Raw genomic sequence first — 21,879 nt, forward strand, 5'->3', positions numbered from 1 at the left:
TTTGTTGTCTGATCCTTCATTTTCACTGCTTTTATAACCTCATCCATTATAGTAATGAAGAGAAGTGGTGATAGACAACTTCCTTGTTGGACTCTGCTCTTGCCTCCTTGAATCTGCACACAGCTCTTTGTCTCTCAATATAGTTGTTTTACACGAGCTATAATCTCTTGTTTGTGATGATGATGCTCGTTGTTTAAAGGGGTCTAACATCTGAGGTCATCGGCCCCGCTATAATCTTATCTGGCACTTCTTTACATCTCAGACATTCCCATATGTGCTTACGTGGTACATGATCACATGCCTTCTCAATATCCAAGAATACAACTATAACTGTTCTATTCTTGTTCCAGTATTTTTCAAAGAGCATTCTTGTCGTAGAAATGAGGTCTAGCGTTGATCTGTTCACTCTAAATCCATGTTGTTCTTCCTCAAGTTTGGGTTCAACAAATTTTCTGATTTTTCTCTCCAGGATGGTCTCATATTTTTAACCCATGAGATAGAAGGGGTTCTGCCTCTATAGTTGTTACACTTCTTTCGGTCACCTTTCTAAAATAGTGGAATAATCACTGGGATTTCATTTTCTTCCCAAATTTTATTTAGAACTCTGTACAACCATTGTATTCCAGGTTCTCCAAGTGCTTTGGTCATGTCCACACTGAATCCATACAATCCTGCAGACTTGTTTTTCATTTTACATATAGCTGTCTCCACTTCCAGTCAGGTCAAACTTCCTACATTATAATTTATAGTGTTTAGAGGGTCATCTTGTGTGTCATCAGTTGTATTACAGTTCAGTAAGTGATTGAAATATCTACCAAACTCCTGTAATATTTCATTTTCATTTCTAGTTACCTCTCCGTTTCTCAATGTCAACAGAGTACCAGTAGTGATGAAGTGAACGATTTGGTATTTGCAGATGATGTGGTGATTTGGGGAAAGGGAGAAAAGGAAGTACAAAGGAGACTGGACATTTGGAATGAAAATCTGAAGGAGTTTGGAATTATAATTAGTAAAAAGAAAACTGTAGTCATGCACTGTAAAAAAGAGAAAAAGAGAAGCCAAGTGAACATAGACAGAGAACGGTTAGAGAACGTAGAACAGTTTACATATCTGGGTAGCATTATTAATGGAAGTAAAGAAATCAACCCTGAAATTAATAACAAAATAAGTAAAAGGTACAACATTTCATCGTCAAGTCGGAGAGTTTTTATGGGATGACGAAGTACCCAAGAGAATGAAATTACCATTATATAAACAGTATTTCACACCAATTGTAACATACGGACTAGAAACACTGGTAACAAATAAGAGACAAGATAGTAAGATCCAAGCAGTAGAAATGACATTTTTAAGAACATCGGTCAAAAAAACAAGAAGAGATAAAATTCAAAATATTAAAATCAGAGAAGAACTAAATATAGAACCGTTAGTACAGAACATACAGAAAACAAGACTGAGATGGCTCGGACAGGTAAAAAGAATGGGACAGGAATGGGTAGCAAGAAGGGAATTGGAAAGAGAAGTTAAGGGAAAGAGACCAGTTGGAAGACCGAGAAGAAGGTGGATGGATCAGATATGGAAGGAAATTAGAGAAGCTGGATTCGATGTGGCAGAAGTAACGGAGCAGGAAAAGTGGAAGGACAGAAAGGAGTGGACAAGGCTTGTTAACTACACCCAGGCGACAGGAGTGGGACATTGATGATGATGACGATGAATAAAATACTTCAGTATACAATGATGATGCAGTTACACAGTCAAATGACCTCAAAACAATGTTTAAAAACAAGAGACTAGCGCTGTTAATTGACAAACACCTAGCGCCTCTATGGGCATTTCATAAAAGTAGAGCTTCAGTCCGGACCGATGCCCTTCCTTTACAAAACGCTAACTTTCCAATCGCAATATCACAGTGAAGGAGAGGCTGGACTGATCTCCTTTCTTTATAAAATGATGTGATGACTATTCAAGATGAGAAATTCAATGTTAACTCAATTTTTTTTAAAAATGTGACTGATGCCCTTTCTTTATGAACTAATTCAATTCATATACAGTACACGCAAGTAGCGAGAGAGGGTGCTCTACTAGCGAGAATAGCACTCCCGCAAGCCAGTTGTAAGCAGTGGTGAGATGAGAGTCAGTCTGCCTAAGGCAGTTTTTAGCCTTGACAAGAGATGCTATTGCCGACTGTAGCACATGCTATGGTAATCGGCAGCTTAACGTGATAAGAAGATTCACAGTACGCAGTTACTGTTATTGCATCTAGGGCTAGAAGGATCAAAAAAGAAACAAAAAAAAGAAAGATTGCCCTAATGAAAAATGTTTTACAGAATATTATTAATTTGTATCTACAGCATTTATAATTATCTTAATCAGAAAAACTGAGTGTGCTATAGCGCAGTAGCACATTAGGGAGGGCCGCCCCAGTTTGCAGTTGCTGCAATTCATGAATGGAACAATCTGCAACAAGACGTCAGAGGGATGTCAGTGTCCAAGAAATTTAAACATGTACAAAATATCTGATGAAAAGACGCAAACAGCAAAGCAGTAATCACTTTCCTACCTCCTTGTCCTCATTTGTTTTAGTCCTCTTCATCCTATCTACTTTATCCATCTCCTGTACCTTTAACTTGGGGAGAAACTTCAGTATAAGAGTAACTTTTATTTCACATATAATTATAATTCTACTTTGCTTCATAATTCTCTATTTTACAACTTTAGTGTTTAAGCCTATGTATGTCCTCAAAACTGTACTAAGTTTCTGTAATATTGTGCTTTTTTCCCTTGAGTTTTATTACTTTTAACGTATAAATAGTTACTGTTAGCTGTAGTTCAATAGTTCTGCATAGTCTAAGTTTATGAAAGGTTACTTTGTAAAGATCTGTGGTTGGTTGGTTGGTTGGTTAGTTAGTTATCAATCTAATTCGGACAGCTGCTCCTAACTTTGTCAGGAAAAAGAAATTATCATCCATCTATCCGCTAATCTACCAGCAGGTAGTACTGTCTACTATCACATAAAGTAGCAGGATTTTCCCAACGTGACACAGTTTCCCTAATGGATAATATACAAACAAGCTGTGATGATGATGATGATGATGACGAAGAGAGTATTGTTCCTGGGATGTAGATGATGATAGTAATAATAATAATAATAATAATAATAATAATAATAATAATAATAATAATAATAATAATAATAATAATAATAATAATAATAATAATAATAATAATAATACATCGTGTCTTCATCATGCTGTTTGCAGAGCTGATATAAACTATACACCTCTCAATCTGTCATCGCCAGAAATGCCTGTTTCTACCCCACCTACAAAAGAGATGAATGTGGCCATGTAGAAGCAAAAACCTCTTCACGGGAAATACCCCCATGAACTGGATCAGCCTCATATCGACAAACCTGCATCGCACGCTTGGCTGACCTACTCCGGTCTTTTCCCAGAAACAGAAGGATTTGTTCTGGCCATCCAAGATCAAGTAACTGCTACACGGAACTAACGTAGATTTATCATGAAGGATCCAACAGTTGTCTCAGACAACTGCCGCCACTGTTCCAGAACTACAGAGAGCATACAGCACGTCATCTCTGGTTGCCCACACTTGGCCAACACCGATTATAAGCACCGACATGATCAGGTAGCAAAAATCATTCACCTGAAACTTTCTGTAAAATGTGGATTTCTTCAGTCATCAACTGCATATTGGAAATATACACCTCCACCCATTCTCGAAAACTCTTCATATAAACTACTATGGGACTGAGAAGTCATAACCGATGTCACGCTCAGCAACAATAGGCCAGATATTATTCTAATCGATAAATCAAAAAGATCTGCATCTCTTATAGAAATTGCTTGTCCAAATACTTCCAATCTGCAAACAACAATAGCCATAAAGATATCAAAATACACAGAACTGGCAATAGAAATACAACGGCTGTGGAAACTAGAGTCAGTCACCACAGTTCCAATAGTAATATCATGTACCGGTGTTATTCCAAAATGCTTGCACAGCTCTCTGGCCGCATTAAACCTGCATCATCACACATACGTAGAATTACAGAAAGCCACCCTCCTGAGCACTTGCCACATTGTGAGAAAGTTCCTATTAATGACTTTTCCTCTGAATCACGCCAAACAGCATGAAGTTCCAGGCCTCAGTTCCAGTAATACTGAAGAACAGATTCCCAAAACGGGGACATAAGAAGTCTGAAGTTGTTTGTATTTATTTTATAAATGTATATGTTGTAATTATTTCTGTTGTAAATATTTGTACATATATGTACCTGTAGTTTCATAATCAAGAGGGTGACTTCTTGCTTAGGCCGAGTCAGCCCATTATGTTACCGGCACAAGCCGAGCCTTCCTAAATTGATACCAACAACAACAGAAGCATCTATCTTTCTTCTTATCCTACACTTCTCACATAAAGATTGAAGATCTGTCAAGATTTCTCATCTGTGAGTATTGAAGTCTGCCTTTCTGATGAAAATAGGAAGTAGAAACAAGCTGAGAAGAAATGGACGTAGAAGAACTGGGAGTGATGAGAACAGCGGCCATCAATTTGAAAATGACAGTGTATGTATGTATGAAGATGTAGGGATTGTAAATGTCCTTTTGTGTTTTCATCTTTGTCCTTGTTTTATCTTTCAGTTGCTTCCTATTCCCACACTGACCTATCATTGTGTTTATCCCTTTATATTTTATTTTCCACGTTATCTTTCTATCCAAGACTTGACTTCCAGGTTTTCAGAGTCAAGGAGACAGTAATAACACCAATTTATTTATTTATTTTGTGTCAGAGTGTTGAGAAACTTAAAAATATAAATAAGGTATTATATACAAATAAAACAGAATACATTTTATGTCACAAAACATGTTTCACACAATGTCTGCCCAGAAATGGGCAACAGAAATTCTCTCTTCAGTGGCTTGAATCAAGTCTTGAAGTGTACAACGAACAGGGCAGGACTGACAGTCATACAGGTGTTGGGTAGTTTGTTGCTCCCCACAATCGCAGAAGTCTGACTGATCTTTCAGATAACCCCATTTTTTAAGGTTATCCTTGGATTTAACTACTCCACTCCTCAAACGATTAAGTGCCTTCCAGGTTGTCCATTCCAAATGATGACCAGGGGGTGGAGATTCAGAAGGCACCATCCAATCAGAAAGATGCTCCATTTTTGCTCGCCACATATCACAACGTGCTGTTCTTGCTGGTTTATCCAGAGCCTTGGAGACACTGAGGAAACTTTTCCTGGACTTCAGTCTTCTGGGTGGAGGTCGATGTCCATAACATGGACATAACACCAATGCTGACCTGTCATTGTGTTTATCCTGTTATGTATTCCTTTTCATGTTAGTATCTTTCTATATAAGAAATGATTTGTCAGTTTTTGGTCCTTTCCATTATTCGTACTTAGCCATATGGACATTTTTCTCCATCACCGTTCGCCTTATATTTCAAGTCTTTTACCACCTTTATTCATCTTTATTGCCAGGTGAAAATGGGAAACCATGGAAAACCACCCCCAGCGTTGCCAACAGTGTGGTTTGAACACACCACCTCTCTAATGCCAGTTTATAGTTTGAAACCCTGTACAACACATCCAACTTACTCAAAAGTTACAGGAAACAGACAAAACATTAATGAAAATAATTCCTAATAAAAATAATGGGAACAAAAGCTGCAGAGGACTTGCAATGAAGATATAACGAGCAAGCTAGGAATTAATTTGATGGTAGGTGCATATGAGCTGATTTCCGTGTTGGGGGTCATGTGAATGAAGGAGAATAGGCAATTAGGATATGATAGTTGGACCAATGAACTTATATTTTAATGATTGTCAGGTAATAGGTGTAGAAGAAATCCTTTTTGCTAGTTGAATATCAAAGGTTGTAGAAGCACTTCACTTCATTTACAGACGCTTTCAGACATGAATGGACAGATGGATGTGTTCAGAGACATATCCAAAGTTAATAGATTTATAGTATTCATAGTTCACCAAGATTTACCAGATGAATATTCTCAAAATAATTCTCACATCTGAGTTCACAAGTTTAGTGAAAACAAAGAATCTGAACAATAATTTCTAAAAACATATTCCAGAGCAACTTCATATAATGCAAAAACAAAAAACAGAGAAAAAAAGAAGTGACTCTGAAACTCAGTTAACCAGCTGATGTGGTGAGACTGGGACATTAAAACAAAAACTCAAAACAAAACAAGAAAACCCACACAAAAAAACATTCTATCTTATCCTACAACTACAAAACAGGTGACAAAATAAGTAAAAAAGAGATAAAATATTAATAGATATAATGAATACCTGAATAATAATTGAGAGATAAAACAAATATCATTTCTCACAAATATTTTCATAACAGTATTCAGATCCTGTTCTGGAAAGCTCAACAATATCCCCTTCACCATAATAAATATATATTACTCTTGGTTGTTAACAATGAACATTATATTTACTTACATTGGTTATAACAGACAACTTGCCAATGGAGTCCAGTATTCGAAACCACACTCCAATATCACGAACTCTTTGAGTGACAGGACGGCGGAAATAAGTCAACAGTTTCTTGGCATCTAACCTCATCTCCAATACATTATTCAGCAGAGCAAAAAATGGAGCAAGGGGAAATGCTGCCACAAAGATGGTCACAAATCCATACTGCAACACTAAAAGAATAGACAAACTTGACAAAATTAAGTAACTTGCAATGAAATTGCATCAAATCATTAGATTTTCATAAGACCATAATTCAGAACTGAATGGATGGACGAGCCTTTCTACAAATGCAATGAAATCCTCATTTTAACCTTCTACTTGTTGAGATTTGATGTGGACATTTTATTAGTAATTAGGCAGACTCTTACATCCCCAGTCTTCAGTGATTTCAGCTGATGATACAAAATGTGAAATAGTAGCATTTCCAGAAGCTGTCTGGATATATCTTACAGATAAATAAAAAGTCAGAAGTCAAAATACAAATATTTATATCACAGTATCATCTCTGTTAAGTTGATGATGGTGCTTGTTGTTTAAAGGGGCCTACCATCTAGGTCATCAGCCCCTAATGTTACAAGAAGAATCAAAATGGAATGATAATTAAAATTAAAATTTAAAATTTACCCACTGACTAGAATTTAAAAGAAGATGATGATAAAAATGATTTTAATTGATTAAAATTTATTAAAATGGAATAAGGCATTGTCTTTGAAATGAAGTCATAAATTTCATCAAAAAAGTTTAAAAAATACATTAAAAATACACAAAGCCAGACAAAAACAGAATCAATAGAATAAAAATGCAGTTAACAATAAAATAAAACAAACCACTATCCCTCATAAAATGGATGACAAGGTTTGCCGAATGTTCGTCATCTCAGAGAATGAGGGAGATGGTACCCGGAAGTTTTAGACTACGGTGCAGATCGGCCAGGTCCACGCAATCCATAACAATTACACACCAGCAGGTGGGGAGTTTCTCCCTTCAGTAAGTAGGAGTACATCGCTATACCATGGCCAATCCAAAGATGAGATATTACCACTGCTTCTATCTGAGAAATCCGAAGGGAAGTCTTCCATATCTTCGTAGTTCCTTTAATCGTTCTCAGTTTGTTTTTGTTTTTTTTACAATTGGCTTTACATCGCACCGACACAGATAGATCTTATGCCAACGAGGGGATAGTAAAGACCTAGGAGTGGGACGGAAGCAGCCGTGGCCTTAATTAAGGTACAGCCCCAGCATTCACCTGATGTGAAAATGGGAAACCATGGAAACCATCTTCAGGGTTGCCGACAGTGGGGCTCGAACCCACTATCTCCTGGATGCAAGCTCACAGCTGCGCGCTCCTAACAGCATGGCCAACTCTCCCAGTCTTGGCTTATTTGAAAGAGGAGTGGCCTGCCATTACAGCTCCTAATGGGACATTACCAAATGTCTCAACAGAGAAAGAATATTAATAAATAATAAATAATGTTATTATTTTTATGTCCCACTAACTACTTTTACGGTTTTTGGAGACACTGAGGTGCTGGAATTTAGCCCTGCAGAAGTTCTTTTAAGTGTAGGTAAATCTACCCACACATGGCTGACGTATTTGAGCACCTTCAAATACCACCTGACTGAGCCAGGATCAAACCTGCAAAGCTGGGGTCAGAAAGCCAGCGCCTCAACCGTCTGAGCCACTCAGCCAGGCTGAGAACTAATATTACTGGCTGGAACCTTGTAAGGCAACATGGGCAGTGTGGCCGTCTCCTTGGTTGCCCTATCAGCTAACTCGTTTCCTGCTACACCCATGTGGCTTGGGAGCCACAAAAATGTGATTCTGGTGCTAGCGCTCCAACACCCGGCCAGCAGGTCCTGGATCCGCTGCACCTGAGGGTGCTGTGGAAAACATGCATCAATAGACTGTTACGAGTTAAAGGAATCGGTACACAGCAGAAAGTGCCGGCGTTCATTGGACAGCGCATACTGTAAACTTTCAAGGATAGCACAGAGCTCTGCTGTGTACACACTACAGGTTTCCGGAAGAGGAAAAAAGAAATAGCTCATTATCAACAATGAACACACAGCCTACTTCCATTTCTGCCTTTGAACCATCCATATAAATAACTACTGAACCTGGATACCAGCCAACAAGGGACAGGGAGAGCCTCCGATATATGGAGGAATCCGTGTTCACCTTGGCCTGGTATGCAGATCCAGGATGATTTCAGGGCGTCGAATTAACCATGGAGGTACCTTACTTAATCGTCTAACAAGACAAGGAACTGAAGGTACATCAAACAATCTGTAAATGCTATCCCAGCATATATCAACCGGTTGCGTTGCTCAAGGATAAGCAGCATATAGCCGATGGTTTGTATTGTCAAATACGTAGAGATAGCTTGGGTGAAGTGGCATATGTCGCAAATTTGCAGCACAGGAAAATAGTATCTGTTGACTCTTCAGGTGTAAAGGTGGCATCCAGATTCAGCGAGCAGTCTAGCAATGGGGCTTTTACGGAATGCTTCCGTTGTCAACCTAACTCGGCTATGGTGGATGCTACTCAGTTTTACAAGGGCGCTTTACCTTGCTGATCTATATGGTGCACTGCCGTAGTCCAATCTGGATAAAATATGTGCCTTGTAAAATTATAGGGTCACCCCCACATAGTGCCGCTAAGAAACATCAAAATATTTAGTTTCTCAGCATATTTCACTTTTTTTTTTACTATTTGTTTTACGTCGCACCGACACAGATAGGTCTTACGGCGACTATGGGACAGAAAAGGGCTAGGAGTGGGAAGGAAGCGGCCGTGGCCTTAATTAAGGTACAGCCCCAGCATTTGCCTGGTGTGAAAATGGGAAACCACGGAAAACCATTTTCAGGGCTGCCGACAGTGGGGTTCGAACCTACTATCTCCCGAATACTGGATACTGGCCGCACTTAAGCGACTGAAGCTATCGAGCTCGGTTATATTTCACTTTTAATCCTCGGGATGTCGCGCGAGCTAGTATAACGTCAGTCGTCGCGTGCGGTGGAAAAGACTGTGCAAGAATTCCATATCGTTTCTGTATTTCAATTTGCTATTTATTTTTGTTATGTTGTTATATTTTTGTTTACTCTCTATTTTCATCATTAAAAATACAAATATTATTTATTTACATTTAAACAGTGCTTTAAAATAAAACAATAACTAATGTTACGTTGTACTTAACACACATCAAAAAACAATGAAATGGGAAGAACACAGATTCACAGAATTCACAAAAGTAAACTGGTAAAAGAAGTATAGTGCAATGTACGAGTAATTTAAAACTATCATTAAAAATATGTACAAAACAAAGTTACAGCAATATAAATAAGGTATACAGTCCAATGGTAAGAGCAAGGCTACAACCAATAGAGGGGTAACAGCAATTAAAGATTTACTGTTCACTAAAGACAATTTATTTGTCATTCTTCATTATATTCATGAGCTGACTTCATCTTCATATTCTTCATCTTCACCTGCTGTCCCCATACTGCAGGCTTGACAGTTGAAGACAGTGTGCTCCCGGCATATGCACAGAGAGCAGGTAGCACACGAAGTCTTCGTCTTTCTGTTTCCTTTTCCACACCATCAATCAATTTGTTTATCCTATCAACTTCTTCGGAATCCATTTTCACTCACAACACAAGTAAACAGTCAAACAATTCATGTATACGAACAGTTGCGCGTCCAGAGTCAGAACCAAATTCAACAAACAGCAGTAGTCGCCCGTGGTCGAAAGCACCACGCACTCACATAAACATCCACAGCAACAACAGAAGAGCAATTAGGGGGCGCTACCTGGCTATAAACACTAGAGGAAGGTTGCGGGGTAGATATGGTGGGGGTAGATATGGTGGAAGGAGAAATCTGTCCTGTAACAATCGTAGATAGAGTAACAAAAGAAGGATGCGTGCGGTCGAAAAGACCGTGGCGCAACGTCCCGCGGGTTAACTGATGCATATATGGTTCCCACGATAATTCACCATTGAAAAGGAGCCCATGAAATCGGAAGAGTGACTCCCTCCCCATTAAATAAAAGCTCAGAATGAGGGTGAAGCGTGCACTTCCATCAGAAGTGATCAACAGAGGTCTTTGCAGTTGAAATCCGAAAGCCATGTTCTAAGGTCCACTGTTTCACTCTCCTAATAGCTTGTAATTGTCACTCTGCAACTGCCATACTTTGTGAGCTATAATGCAGAGCAAAATCGGCTACATATACTGGCAGTATTACTTCTGAACCAGCAGCAGCGACAATACCATTTATGGCAATCTCGAACATAGTGACACTGAGGAAAGATCCCTGTGGGATGCTGTTTTCCTGAACATGATATTGCGAATATGCCCTCTCTACTTGGACACGGAATAGACCGACGGATAAAAAATTCTCAATAAAAACAGGCGAGTTACCTTGGAATTTCCATTGATGCAGTACTGAAAGGATGCCATATCGCCATGTTGTGTCTTAGGCCTTTTCCAAATTGAAGAAAACGGCCACCAGAAATGCATCCTGGATAAAACTCTCCAGATGTACCAAGTGGTCAGTGGTGGACCAGGCAGCTCAAAAACCATATTGGTACATACACAAAAGTCCTCATTTCTCCAAACACCACAGAGGTTGGTGATTAACCATCCTCTCAAATACATAGTTTACATAGTGAGACAAATAGGTCTATAACTTCCTACATACTTAGGATCTTTGTCAAGCTTGAGGAGAGGAATTACAATTTCCTCTTGCCACTATGACGGAAACTCACCCTCTATCCTGATTCGGTTGAACAGCCCAAGAAGATATAAAAGGCTATCCTCGCTGAGCAGTGTTTCAACATCTGATTATGGACCTTATAATGTCCAGGAGCTGTCTCCTTGCACTGTACTAAGGCACTGAGGAGTTTCCACTCTGTATAGGGCACAGTATAGTCTTCTGAAGCTAGAGTGGCAAAACTAAAATGACGACGTTGTACCTCCTGCTTCAGAGCCAGGAAATCAGGATGGCAATTTTTGGAACCAGACATCTGCAAAATGACTTGCTACATGGTTAGCAACCATGGGTGGGTCAGTGACGATACTGCCAGCAATGGAAATTCCCAGTACCAAGGATGGTCACTGTATACCCAAAATATGTCTTAAGTTTAGTCCACACTTGAAATGACGGTGTACGTGATGTCATGGGATGACACATATCTGTTCCATAAAGCTTTCTTACTTTGTCGAATAAGAACTCGTGCCTTAGCCCAATGTTTTTTAATTGTTACCAAGTTGGCCACAATAGGCTGCCTAAGATAGCGTTTATGAGCGCAACATCATTCTTTTATAGCTGCTGAAATTTCTTCACTCCACCAAGAAACGAGTGATCTTAGAAGTGAAGCTACCACGGTGTGAAAAAAAACGAGTGAGTTTTCACAGAGGAGTCTCAGAAAAAGATGGAATGGACTCCTCAGCAGCAGCAAGAATGACTTGTATGATACAAGTTATCTCGTCATCTACACTCCGGCTATTTGCATTGTTAAAGACAGCTAGTGATGTGAACTTTGGCTAATCAGCACAATTAAGAATCTATCAGTTTCTGTTTCAACAAAGTAAGAATAATGGAAAAATGGTCACTGTCACAGAGGTCATCGCATACATCCCAACAAAGCAGAGGAACAAGTCAATGCGGGAGAAAGTGCCGTGCACTACACTGAAATGTGTTGATTTGCCAGTATTCAAAATGCATAAATCCAGCTCTCTATAAACTGTTCCAATTCCCTTCCTCTGGGGGAAGGAATTTCAGAGTCTCACAATGGGTGATGGGCATTAAAATCACCCAATAAGAGGAAAGGGGTTGGGAGCTGATCTATAAGATCAATTACATCACTCATAATCAGGGGGTGTCCTGGAATAAACATTGTAAACTCTAGTTATGACAGGCAACAAAACACATAATGTTACTGCCTCTAGCTTGGTTTCTAATGGAACCACTTTGCTACAGATGTCAGAACGAGTGAAAATACCAACACCATTGGAACCACGGTTGGTATAATCCCGTTCTGTCGAGTATAGTCTAAAATTTCTCACAATCGTATGTTGACCTGGTCTGAGATTAGTTTCTTGAATACAGACTATACTCACCGCAAACCGACTGATTAGCTGACGCAGCTCAGTTAGATGCTTGCCATAACAGTGACATAGTATGGACTTTTTGGGGGCTCTGAGGTTATAAGTGGCGAGACGCTTATTAATCTACACTAACAATTCCATACGAAGATGGAGATAGATGCTCGATATCAATTACCTCATCACCGGACAGGGTGATGTATGCCTTGAGCTTTTAAGATGCTTTTTGGAAATGGTGTTTCCTCCTACAAGGGTAGAGTGCAGATTTTCCAGCAGGTGGATCTGCTGATGCTGATACATACCCTCTGGATAGAGGGTGGGCATTTTTCTCCATTTGCTGCAGGGTTGGGGGAGCACCTGGCAAGGGTGTCCTTGGTTAGACAGGCTGGGAAATGGATTCCCAACCCCAGTCGACAATGCTGCTTCCACATCGGCTTGGGTGTGGCTTTTTCCGACCTCTTGCTTGGGGGAGGGAGACTTTGTTTTCTTCCCCTGCTATGCTGGTTAAGTTTCCTAACCAGCAAGGCTTATTTGTGGTCGAAGGTTGGGCAGTTCCCACCTTTGATCTTTTACTCTTTGTGGCATTGCTCACAAGAACAACTGCCACCTTGGGTAGTTGTTGAAGTAAACGATGAACCTGATAAGACTCTATACTAATATGCTTAAGTCTAGTGTCTTAGCAAGTGCATTCATAGAACTGAACTTACAGCACACGTTCTGGCAGGAAAGACCATCCAAGGTCTTGATTTCCTGGATCTTCTTCTCACTGAGATATACCGGACAGTTCCTATCTTGAGAAGAATTAAGACCAGGGCAGTTATAATATACTTGTTTGGAGGTGTGCACTCTTCTGCACCATGAGCTTCTTTTCCACATGTACCACATAGAGACGGATTTGAACAATGAGATACCATGAGTCCAAACCTTCTGGCATTGATAACACAGCATTGGAGGTGGGATGTACGGCCTCACATCGCAACGATAGGTTGTTATCGTGAGTTTTTCTAGTAACACTGACAACAATTTAATAGAGAGGATCAAGGCATGGATGGCGTCATCACCACTGACTTTGCGCATAATGCACAAAACATGTACCATGCAATGGTTCTTCATGTCTTCCATCAACTCATTGTCAGTGTTCAAAATGATATCACGGTGGAAGATGACTCTGTGAACCAGATTCAAGGATTTGTGCTCTTTGTACTTAAGCAACTGATCAGCTTGAACTGCAGGGCATGTCTTTAAAAACAAACTACCGTTGTGCATTTTCTTGAGGTCCTCAAGTTTGCCGTAGACACCTTCAATGTGTACACTAAAAAGGATGGATTTAACCAGCTTGAAATCATACCAATTGGTTCTGGTAACAACCAGGAACCGAGGGAAGCTGGATCCCATACTTTCACACTGCGCTTGTTCTCATGGGGTTGACACCCTGAGGGAATTGAAAGTAGACTTGAATGGTGGACCACTCTGAGCAGACTGTAGATATTTGTTTCCAGCCATGCCCGGAAACATCCTCCCCAAATGCCACCCATTCCAATCAGGAGTCTCTGTAGCCCAACCAAGCAGCCAAAGCAATACTCACCTGGTCGCTCGATGTTGGATTATGCCCAATACGGGCTGACTGAGGCAATGGACACTAGGACTCCCTTCCTCAAATCACCTGCAATAGCATGTATCACATAGTGTGTACAGAGTGATATAAGTATATATTTAAAAGCAAATGAATAATATGTCCTTTTGGCATTCGGCTGTGTGGGACCTGCGTTGTCAGACGGATACTACTGCTGAGTACACGGCGCTCCCACCCGATTGGACTGGGGATACCATTTGTTCTTTTGAACATAACTGCACTCCCAAGCGGCCCTTCCCCAAGCAGCATGCACATCAAATTTTGATTCAGTCTACAACTAACCCTCAAGAAAAAATAAAAATTAAAGAGGAGACCGATGGTCACATGACCCTTTTAGTCACCTTCTACGATAGGCAGGGATTACCTGTGGATGTATGCAGCTCCTCCCATCTACAGGGGTACAACACATGGTACCAAAGCCACAATCCATTTTCACGCCTAGGCCGCCCCTTTTAGTCGCCTGTTACGATAGTCAGAAGATACTGTGGGTGTATTTTTCGTCTGCATCCCCCATCCACAAGGAGTCATATCTGTTAATAGTTTTGTGATATTTGAAGCCATTTCTTTTCAGTTTTGATCCAGTTAATTTACAACCCTCAGGTTCTTCAGTCTGTCATAACTAATTTATGAGTAAATTTAGAAACTACTCTATCTGAGAAAGAAAGATATGATAATAAAGTTATACTTGAAATTCTATTTTTAATTAAGATGTTTCTTTTTCAGATAGTTTCTAAATGTATTTTCTCACAAAGTAACTTTGACAGACTGAAGAACCTAACATTATAAAATTTAAAAAATGTTACTAGCACCACATCAGTCAACAAATAACCATTCTGATCGCATAAAAAAGTGCTCTGAAAAACTACTGAACTGATTTGAAATTTTAATTCTATATTGACTCCTGTAAGTTCCATGACCTTTTATGCACAGATATTTTAAAACCATAAAATAGACACAGTTTTACAATCCCTATGTTTTTTCTTTTGTTCAAAGATTGAAAAAAGGTGCAGCAAGTATGATACGGAAAAAAGCATTTCCAAACCTAAAATAATGACGCTTGAAAAGAAACCTAAGAGGACTTAATTTCAGGTCAGGTATACAAACCTGGGACAGATAGATCATTTGAAGTAAACTGGATGTATAATCTCTCAGATTGGTAGTATACTATGTTCGGTTGTAACGGGGAGGTCACTGAATGACCTTACACTGCAGCCAATTAGATCTCTTGTGCGTCCCCTATAGGGAGAGGGTGAAAGCCAGTGTTGGCACATAGCCTGCTCCTGCTGAATAGCACCAAGGGGACTGCTCAAAGCTTAACGTCTCCATCTGATAGATAAATCACCCTCAACAGTGTCATATGCCCTCACTCCATATGAGCACTGAAGAGAGGATTTTGCTACTCAATCTAGTGATTGAGAATTTTATACTGGCTGGCCAACATTCTCATGGTGCCTCCTCCGCCAAACCCGTATACATAAGTTTTGGTGCTGTGTGTACTTCACCGATCTCATAAATGAATGGGATATAGTGTCATGCTTTGAAATTCCATGGAAATGCTTGAAGAAGTTCTGTACGGTAGATATACCTCACCATTTCGCGTGTTCTGAAAGTGAACTGATAATATTTCAGCTTCGTTGGAGTGGAACATCTTTCCCGCTGACATGTAGCCATCATGGCGTCTTGAAGTATACTGTACATTCATCTCTCGTTGATGAAGAAATGGAATGTTTTCTCATAAATAGTGATTCTAGAGAGCTACATTTTGATAGTGAAGATGGAGAATATATAGGGGGCAATACTGAACTACAAGAAAGTGCGAGACAAAGTAGTAATGATGAATATCATGCAGAATTGTCATCCCCTCCTCAAATAAATTTTTTCTTTCCCCAATGTTAATGATTTTGTTAGTACCCAGTTAAGGGGTTAATGTGAACAAGCAAGTAAATTTAGTTTTGTAAGTAATAAAAGAGGTAACAACTGTTTTCTGCCAATTCTTAACAACAATATGGATACCCATTGTTGAAATGGGTCATTGTTGTTAATGCTCGTATTGTTGTTTGAAAGTTCATACTTGGCATGTTTTGCAGCTGTCTGAAACTGCATTCAGTGAGTATAATCAGTCATTATAGATATATCATAATAGATATCCTTGAACCTGGCAGTAGGTATAAAATGCCTTTGGGTGTGGCGAGCCTATCGTAACAATAGCCTATATGGATAAGAAACCTGGACTGGGACACAGTGTTCAAAATCAAATCAAAATCTCTTTATTTGCAAATGAGGTGTCTATCTCGGTGGCAAATGGTACACTAAAATACATTATTGTCAAGCACTAAATATTAAATTAACAAGAGAAGAAAATTTTCCTGTAGTACAATATTATACAATTTACGCTAACAATGTTTTCTATTAAACACACAGCTCATCCTTAATAAATTTATATTGTTTACAAAATTCTACTTATAATATCTCCTGTACTACTTACAAATATAGTCAACTGATATACAGTATGTGGAATTACTTCAAATGATACTATACAACTGGTATAAGATTAATATTTACGTTGCATTTATTTATTTACTTTTTTTTTTTTTTTAACACCCGTTCTGGATCCTAAGTAGCATAACGACCTGCTGCGTCTTAACCAGAGCCTCTTTTGCCACCACTTTTCAGAGTTCCTGAAGGGCCTTCACAGCTACCGTAGAGGTCCCAGGGCCCTCGAAATCCCCACTGTACTTCACCCCTACAGGCAGTCCCCTACTTTGGCTGTCCAAACTCCTTAGACCAGGGGATGGAATTAATTTATTCACACACATTTTTTTTATTTACAATAACCTGCACTGGTCGAATGCCCTCTAACACTTCATTTATTTTCTCTGTTGCTGTTTATTCTCTTCTTGAATATCTGTACAGATTTTGGAAAAGGATCAAACACTACCCCTGGTAAACTGTTCCACTCTTTCACACCCTTCCCAATGAATGAAAATTTACCCCAATCGCTTCTGCTAAAATTCCTTCTAATTTTATATTTGTGGTCAGTCCTGCCGATATAATTATCTTCCAACTGAAGCCTCTCACGGATATCTCCCCATGCTTCTTCTCCTGTATAGGCTCTATATAATCCTATAAGTATAGTTTTCTCCCTTCTCTCACTTAAAGTTTCCCACCCAAGTTCCTTTAACATTTCTGATACACTACTCTTTCTCCTGAAATCCCCTGTTACAAATCTTGCTGCTTTCCTCTGCACACTATCTATTTCTTTTATTAGGTACGGTATTCTTGGTGAGGATCCCAAACACTGTTCGCATATTCCAATAATGGACGAACCATACTCAAGTAACTTTTTTCTTTTAATTCTTTGTTGCATCCTTTAAGTAGCCTCATTATGACATGTAACGTTCTGTATGCTTTCCCAACAATGTCATCAATATGACCCTTCCAGTGCAAATTACTTTCAAATCTCACACCTAAGTATTTGCACTTGCCATCTTTTGGGATAACTACCTCATCCAAAGTATATTCAAATTCAATTTTAAAGCTCCTGTTTGTAAAAGTTGTAACAGTTGATTTGCCTCCATTAACCTTCATATTATTTTCTTCAACCCATTGTTGGATACTCTCAAGGTCCCTTTGTAATTCTGAACAACCCTCAATGTTGTTTATTTCCCTATAAACAATTATGTCATCTGCATACAATCTTATTTTTGATGTTATATTGTTCCCTACATCATTTGCTTATATTAAGAAAAGTAACGGACCGATTATACTACCCTGTGCAATTCCCTTCCAAACTTTCTCTTCCTGAGATACATTATTTCCTACTTTGTCTTTCTGAACCCTTGAATTTAGAAATGTTTTTATCCAACGTGTAACCCTTACGTCCAATCCTATTCCCTCCAATTTCTTTAATAATATTCCATGTTCCACTCTATCAAAGGCTTTGGAAAGATCTATGGCAATGCAATCTAACTGACCTCCTGAATCCAACTTATCTGATATGTCCTGCTGAAATCCCACCAGTTGTGCCTCACAAGAAAATTTCTGGAGGAGGAGTGGTGGAAAGACCGAAGAAAGTGGAGAGGAACCATATTTGCGCTTACCTGGCTACAGCTGGATAAAGGGAAATGATGATGATGTTAATGCTTTTGATAATACCAGATCTTGGATCAGCATTTTAAAATTATATTTCAGTAATAATATCACTGAGCAAAGTAACCATGTGTGTTAACATGCTAAGGCTATGGGGCCAAGCTCTGCATTCGGCAGGCGAGTAGGTTCGAACCCCATCATCAGCTGTTCTGAGAATATTTATTTTTGTGGTTTCCCTTTTGCACTCCCAAGAAAATGCCGGGACAGTTCCTATTCATAAGCCACAGCCGATTCCTTCCACTTCCTTACCCAGTTTCATTCACCATCATTCATTTCATATTCATTAATTCTCAACTGAGGTCAGCATCAGGAAGAGCATCCAGCCATAAAAATATGCTGTAAAATATAATCCTACTTTGTCCCCGACCCCGTATTGGGCTGCAGGGCCACGGGGACAATATGCATTCCATTAATATTATCAGTAAAAATTTATTTATAAAAGTGCTTCTTCCTTAAAAATAACCTGGCCCAGAGGCTCTGCCTGGTCATCAAAACTAGGCAGCAAAAAGGTTAAGAAAGAATATCAAAGAAAAGAAAAACTGTATACTATATATAAGGACTTTATGACAATAAAGCAAGCAAGATAACTACCGTAATAAAATAACTACACTACAATTCTACATAGGCATATTACCATATTTGAAAGACAGCTGGGTACTGCGAATAGGCTTTCAGTGTGTGTCTGGGAGTGTGATAGTAACTAAGAAGAGATAATCAAAACTGTGGAAGTGGTAGATGTTAAAAGGCTGTTATGTACTTAAATGAACAACATTTTTCAAGCGATATGTCGTTGCTGGTTTTTGTTTTGTTTTTTTAGTGAGGATGATAAAGCCAAAAATAATCCAAGCAAGGGGTCAGGAAAAACTGGATGGATATGTTTCCAATGCTACATTGGATAAGTATTATCTGCAACAGGCACTTTGGATATCTCCAAATAATTAACTAATTATTATACACCCCATAGCAATACAGGCTACCAGATAGTCTCCACTTGATGATAATAATAATAATAATAATAATAATAATAATAATAATAATAATAATAATAATGTTATTTGCTTTACGTCCCACTAACTACTTTTACGTGCCAGTAAATCTACCGACAGTCTCCACTTGAGACTATACAAAGATTGCAAATCTCACATATGAATCATTAACCATAACCATTTCCTGTTAGATCCCAACAGTTTTTAGTATAACAATTGTATGAATATAACACCACTAAGTTCATGAAGCATTTAGCACAACTTTGTTTATTTTATACAACTGATGCACTTTGCTTTCTTCACAGAAATATTATGAAAAATATCATCAAAAATAAAGTAACATTCTGTGAATTAAGAAAATATCAATGGAAATACTGTATACTACATAAGGATTACATGACCATAAAACAAGCAAGATACTAACTAATAAAATAACTGCACTACAATTCTACTTTAGCGTATTATTTGTATTGGACAACAGGGGACTGCCAATAGGCTTTCAGTGTGTGTCTGGGAGTATGATAGTAACCAAGAAGGTATTTAAAAAAATCCTGATGTACATAGTTATAACTAGCTGATGTACCCGAGCTTCGCAACGGGATTCTCAGAAAGACTGTCTTTGTGGTTTTCCTATCTAAACTCGCCAGTCAGCAGGAATGCAGCGATTAAAAGCAATGTTACCATATAAAATATTCGATCAAATGAAAAACCGCACATTTTCTCACTTTTAGCGAACAGTACTATGGTGCCAACGTAACAGTCCAAAGTTCCAATGCTGGAATGACCAGACCGCAGACAGCCGTCAACACTCCTCTGCCATTGTTCTGTTAAATATGCACACTGTTCATTCCAGTCAGTGCCTCAGAGTAGGGATTGAATAGCTCGAATGCTATGATGAACCAGTTTGTTATGTATCAGTAATATCAGAAAACTTATGAACCAGAGGAATGGCATGCTAAAGAAGAAAGTTATCTAACTCCCCAGCTACTTCCCGTCAATATTCAAGCAGGCTGTTATTTTCAGTACGACCGGGCGAGTTGGCCGTGCTGTTAGGGGCGCGCAGCTGTGAGCTTGCATCCAGGAGGTAGTGGGTTCGAACCCCACTGTCGACAGCCCTGAAGATGGTTTTCCATGGTCTCCCATTTTCACACCAGGCAAATGCTGCGGCTGTAACGTAATTAAGGCCAGAGTTGCTTCTTTCCCACTCCTAGCCCTTAACTACCGAATCGTCGCCATGAGTCCTATCTGTGTCGGCGTGACGTAAAGCAAATTTTTAAAAAATCGCAGTAAACAACAGTAATCCCATCTATCGGAGATGAGCGACAACAGAGACACATGATATAGATGTTGATTCCCATAGGGAATCAGAAATATCTGTCCTGAATGAGCAAATTTATAATACCAATATATTATTGTTGATCAGTGTTATGAGCTTTCTGTATTGTAGGCCTTCACATTCAGTTCTCTTTCAACTCTGTAATATTAGCGTGTCTTATAAAATTAATTACAGCATGGACTGTAGTTCCTTATTCCTCGACTTTACATACCGATTTTCATTAAATTCTGTTTACCCATTTTCTTGCGGCGGCACTGAAATGGACTTAGCAACAAAAATCGAAATTCATGAATATCTCCGTTATCATAACTGGTACAGAGAATGTATAAGACTTAAATGATTGGAAATTTAATAATATATAATTTAGTTATATACTATTTGTCAATAGGACCACTAATAACACAAATATTTAATTATTCAATTTTAGGCCTTCCCTTAAACTGCCATTTCACTCAGCGTGAATAAAATTATTTATGGCCTAGATTGCAGTGACTTATTTCCTAACTTTGCATACCGATTTTCATTAATATAAGACAAATAATAACAAATATTTGAGAATTAAATTTTAGACCTTCCCCTAAACTACCATTTCTCTCGGTGTGAATAAGATTATTTATGGTCTAGATTGTAGCGCCTTATTTCCGGACTTAATATGCCAATTTTTATTAAGATAGGACCACTACCAACATCAATATTTGAGAATTATATTTTAGGCCTTCCACTAAACTACTATTTCTCATTGAGTGAAATAGATTATTTATGACCTAGATTGTAGCGACATATTCTAGGACTTTACATACCAATTTTTATTAAATTCTCTTCAGCCATTTTCTCGTGATGCGTGTACATACATATATACATACATACATACATACATACATACAGACAGACAGACAGACAGACAGACAGACAGACAGAAATTACGGAAAAGTAAAAAGTGCATTTCCTTGTTACTATGGACATGACCGATCCAGAAATACCATTCTTTTCAAATTCTAAGCAATGTACAAACAAAACTCTTATTTTATATATATATATATAGATTATACTGGGGCTGAGAGGAGCATATATCAGGGCTTTTATCTGAAGAATAGAGCATTTTCCAGTAATTAATGTGGGAAAAGAACAAATAACAGT

General features: G+C 38.7%; 1 protein-coding gene across 1 annotated transcript in view; it reads right to left on the minus strand.

Moving 5' to 3' along the window:
* Positions 1-21,879, minus strand: part of LOC136856865 (anoctamin-1) — a 286,578-nt gene that overhangs the window by 21,075 nt on the left and 243,624 nt on the right. The window contains exon 14 of the mRNA XM_067135069.2: positions 6,497-6,702. Within this exon, the coding sequence (XP_066991170.2) occupies positions 6,497-6,702 (206 nt within the window). The remainder of the gene's footprint in view (positions 1-6,496; positions 6,703-21,879) is intronic.

Source organism: Anabrus simplex, chromosome 1 (assembly GCF_040414725.1).
Source record: "Anabrus simplex isolate iqAnaSimp1 chromosome 1, ASM4041472v1, whole genome shotgun sequence".
Classification (NCBI taxonomy): Eukaryota; Metazoa; Arthropoda; class Insecta; order Orthoptera; family Tettigoniidae; genus Anabrus; species Anabrus simplex.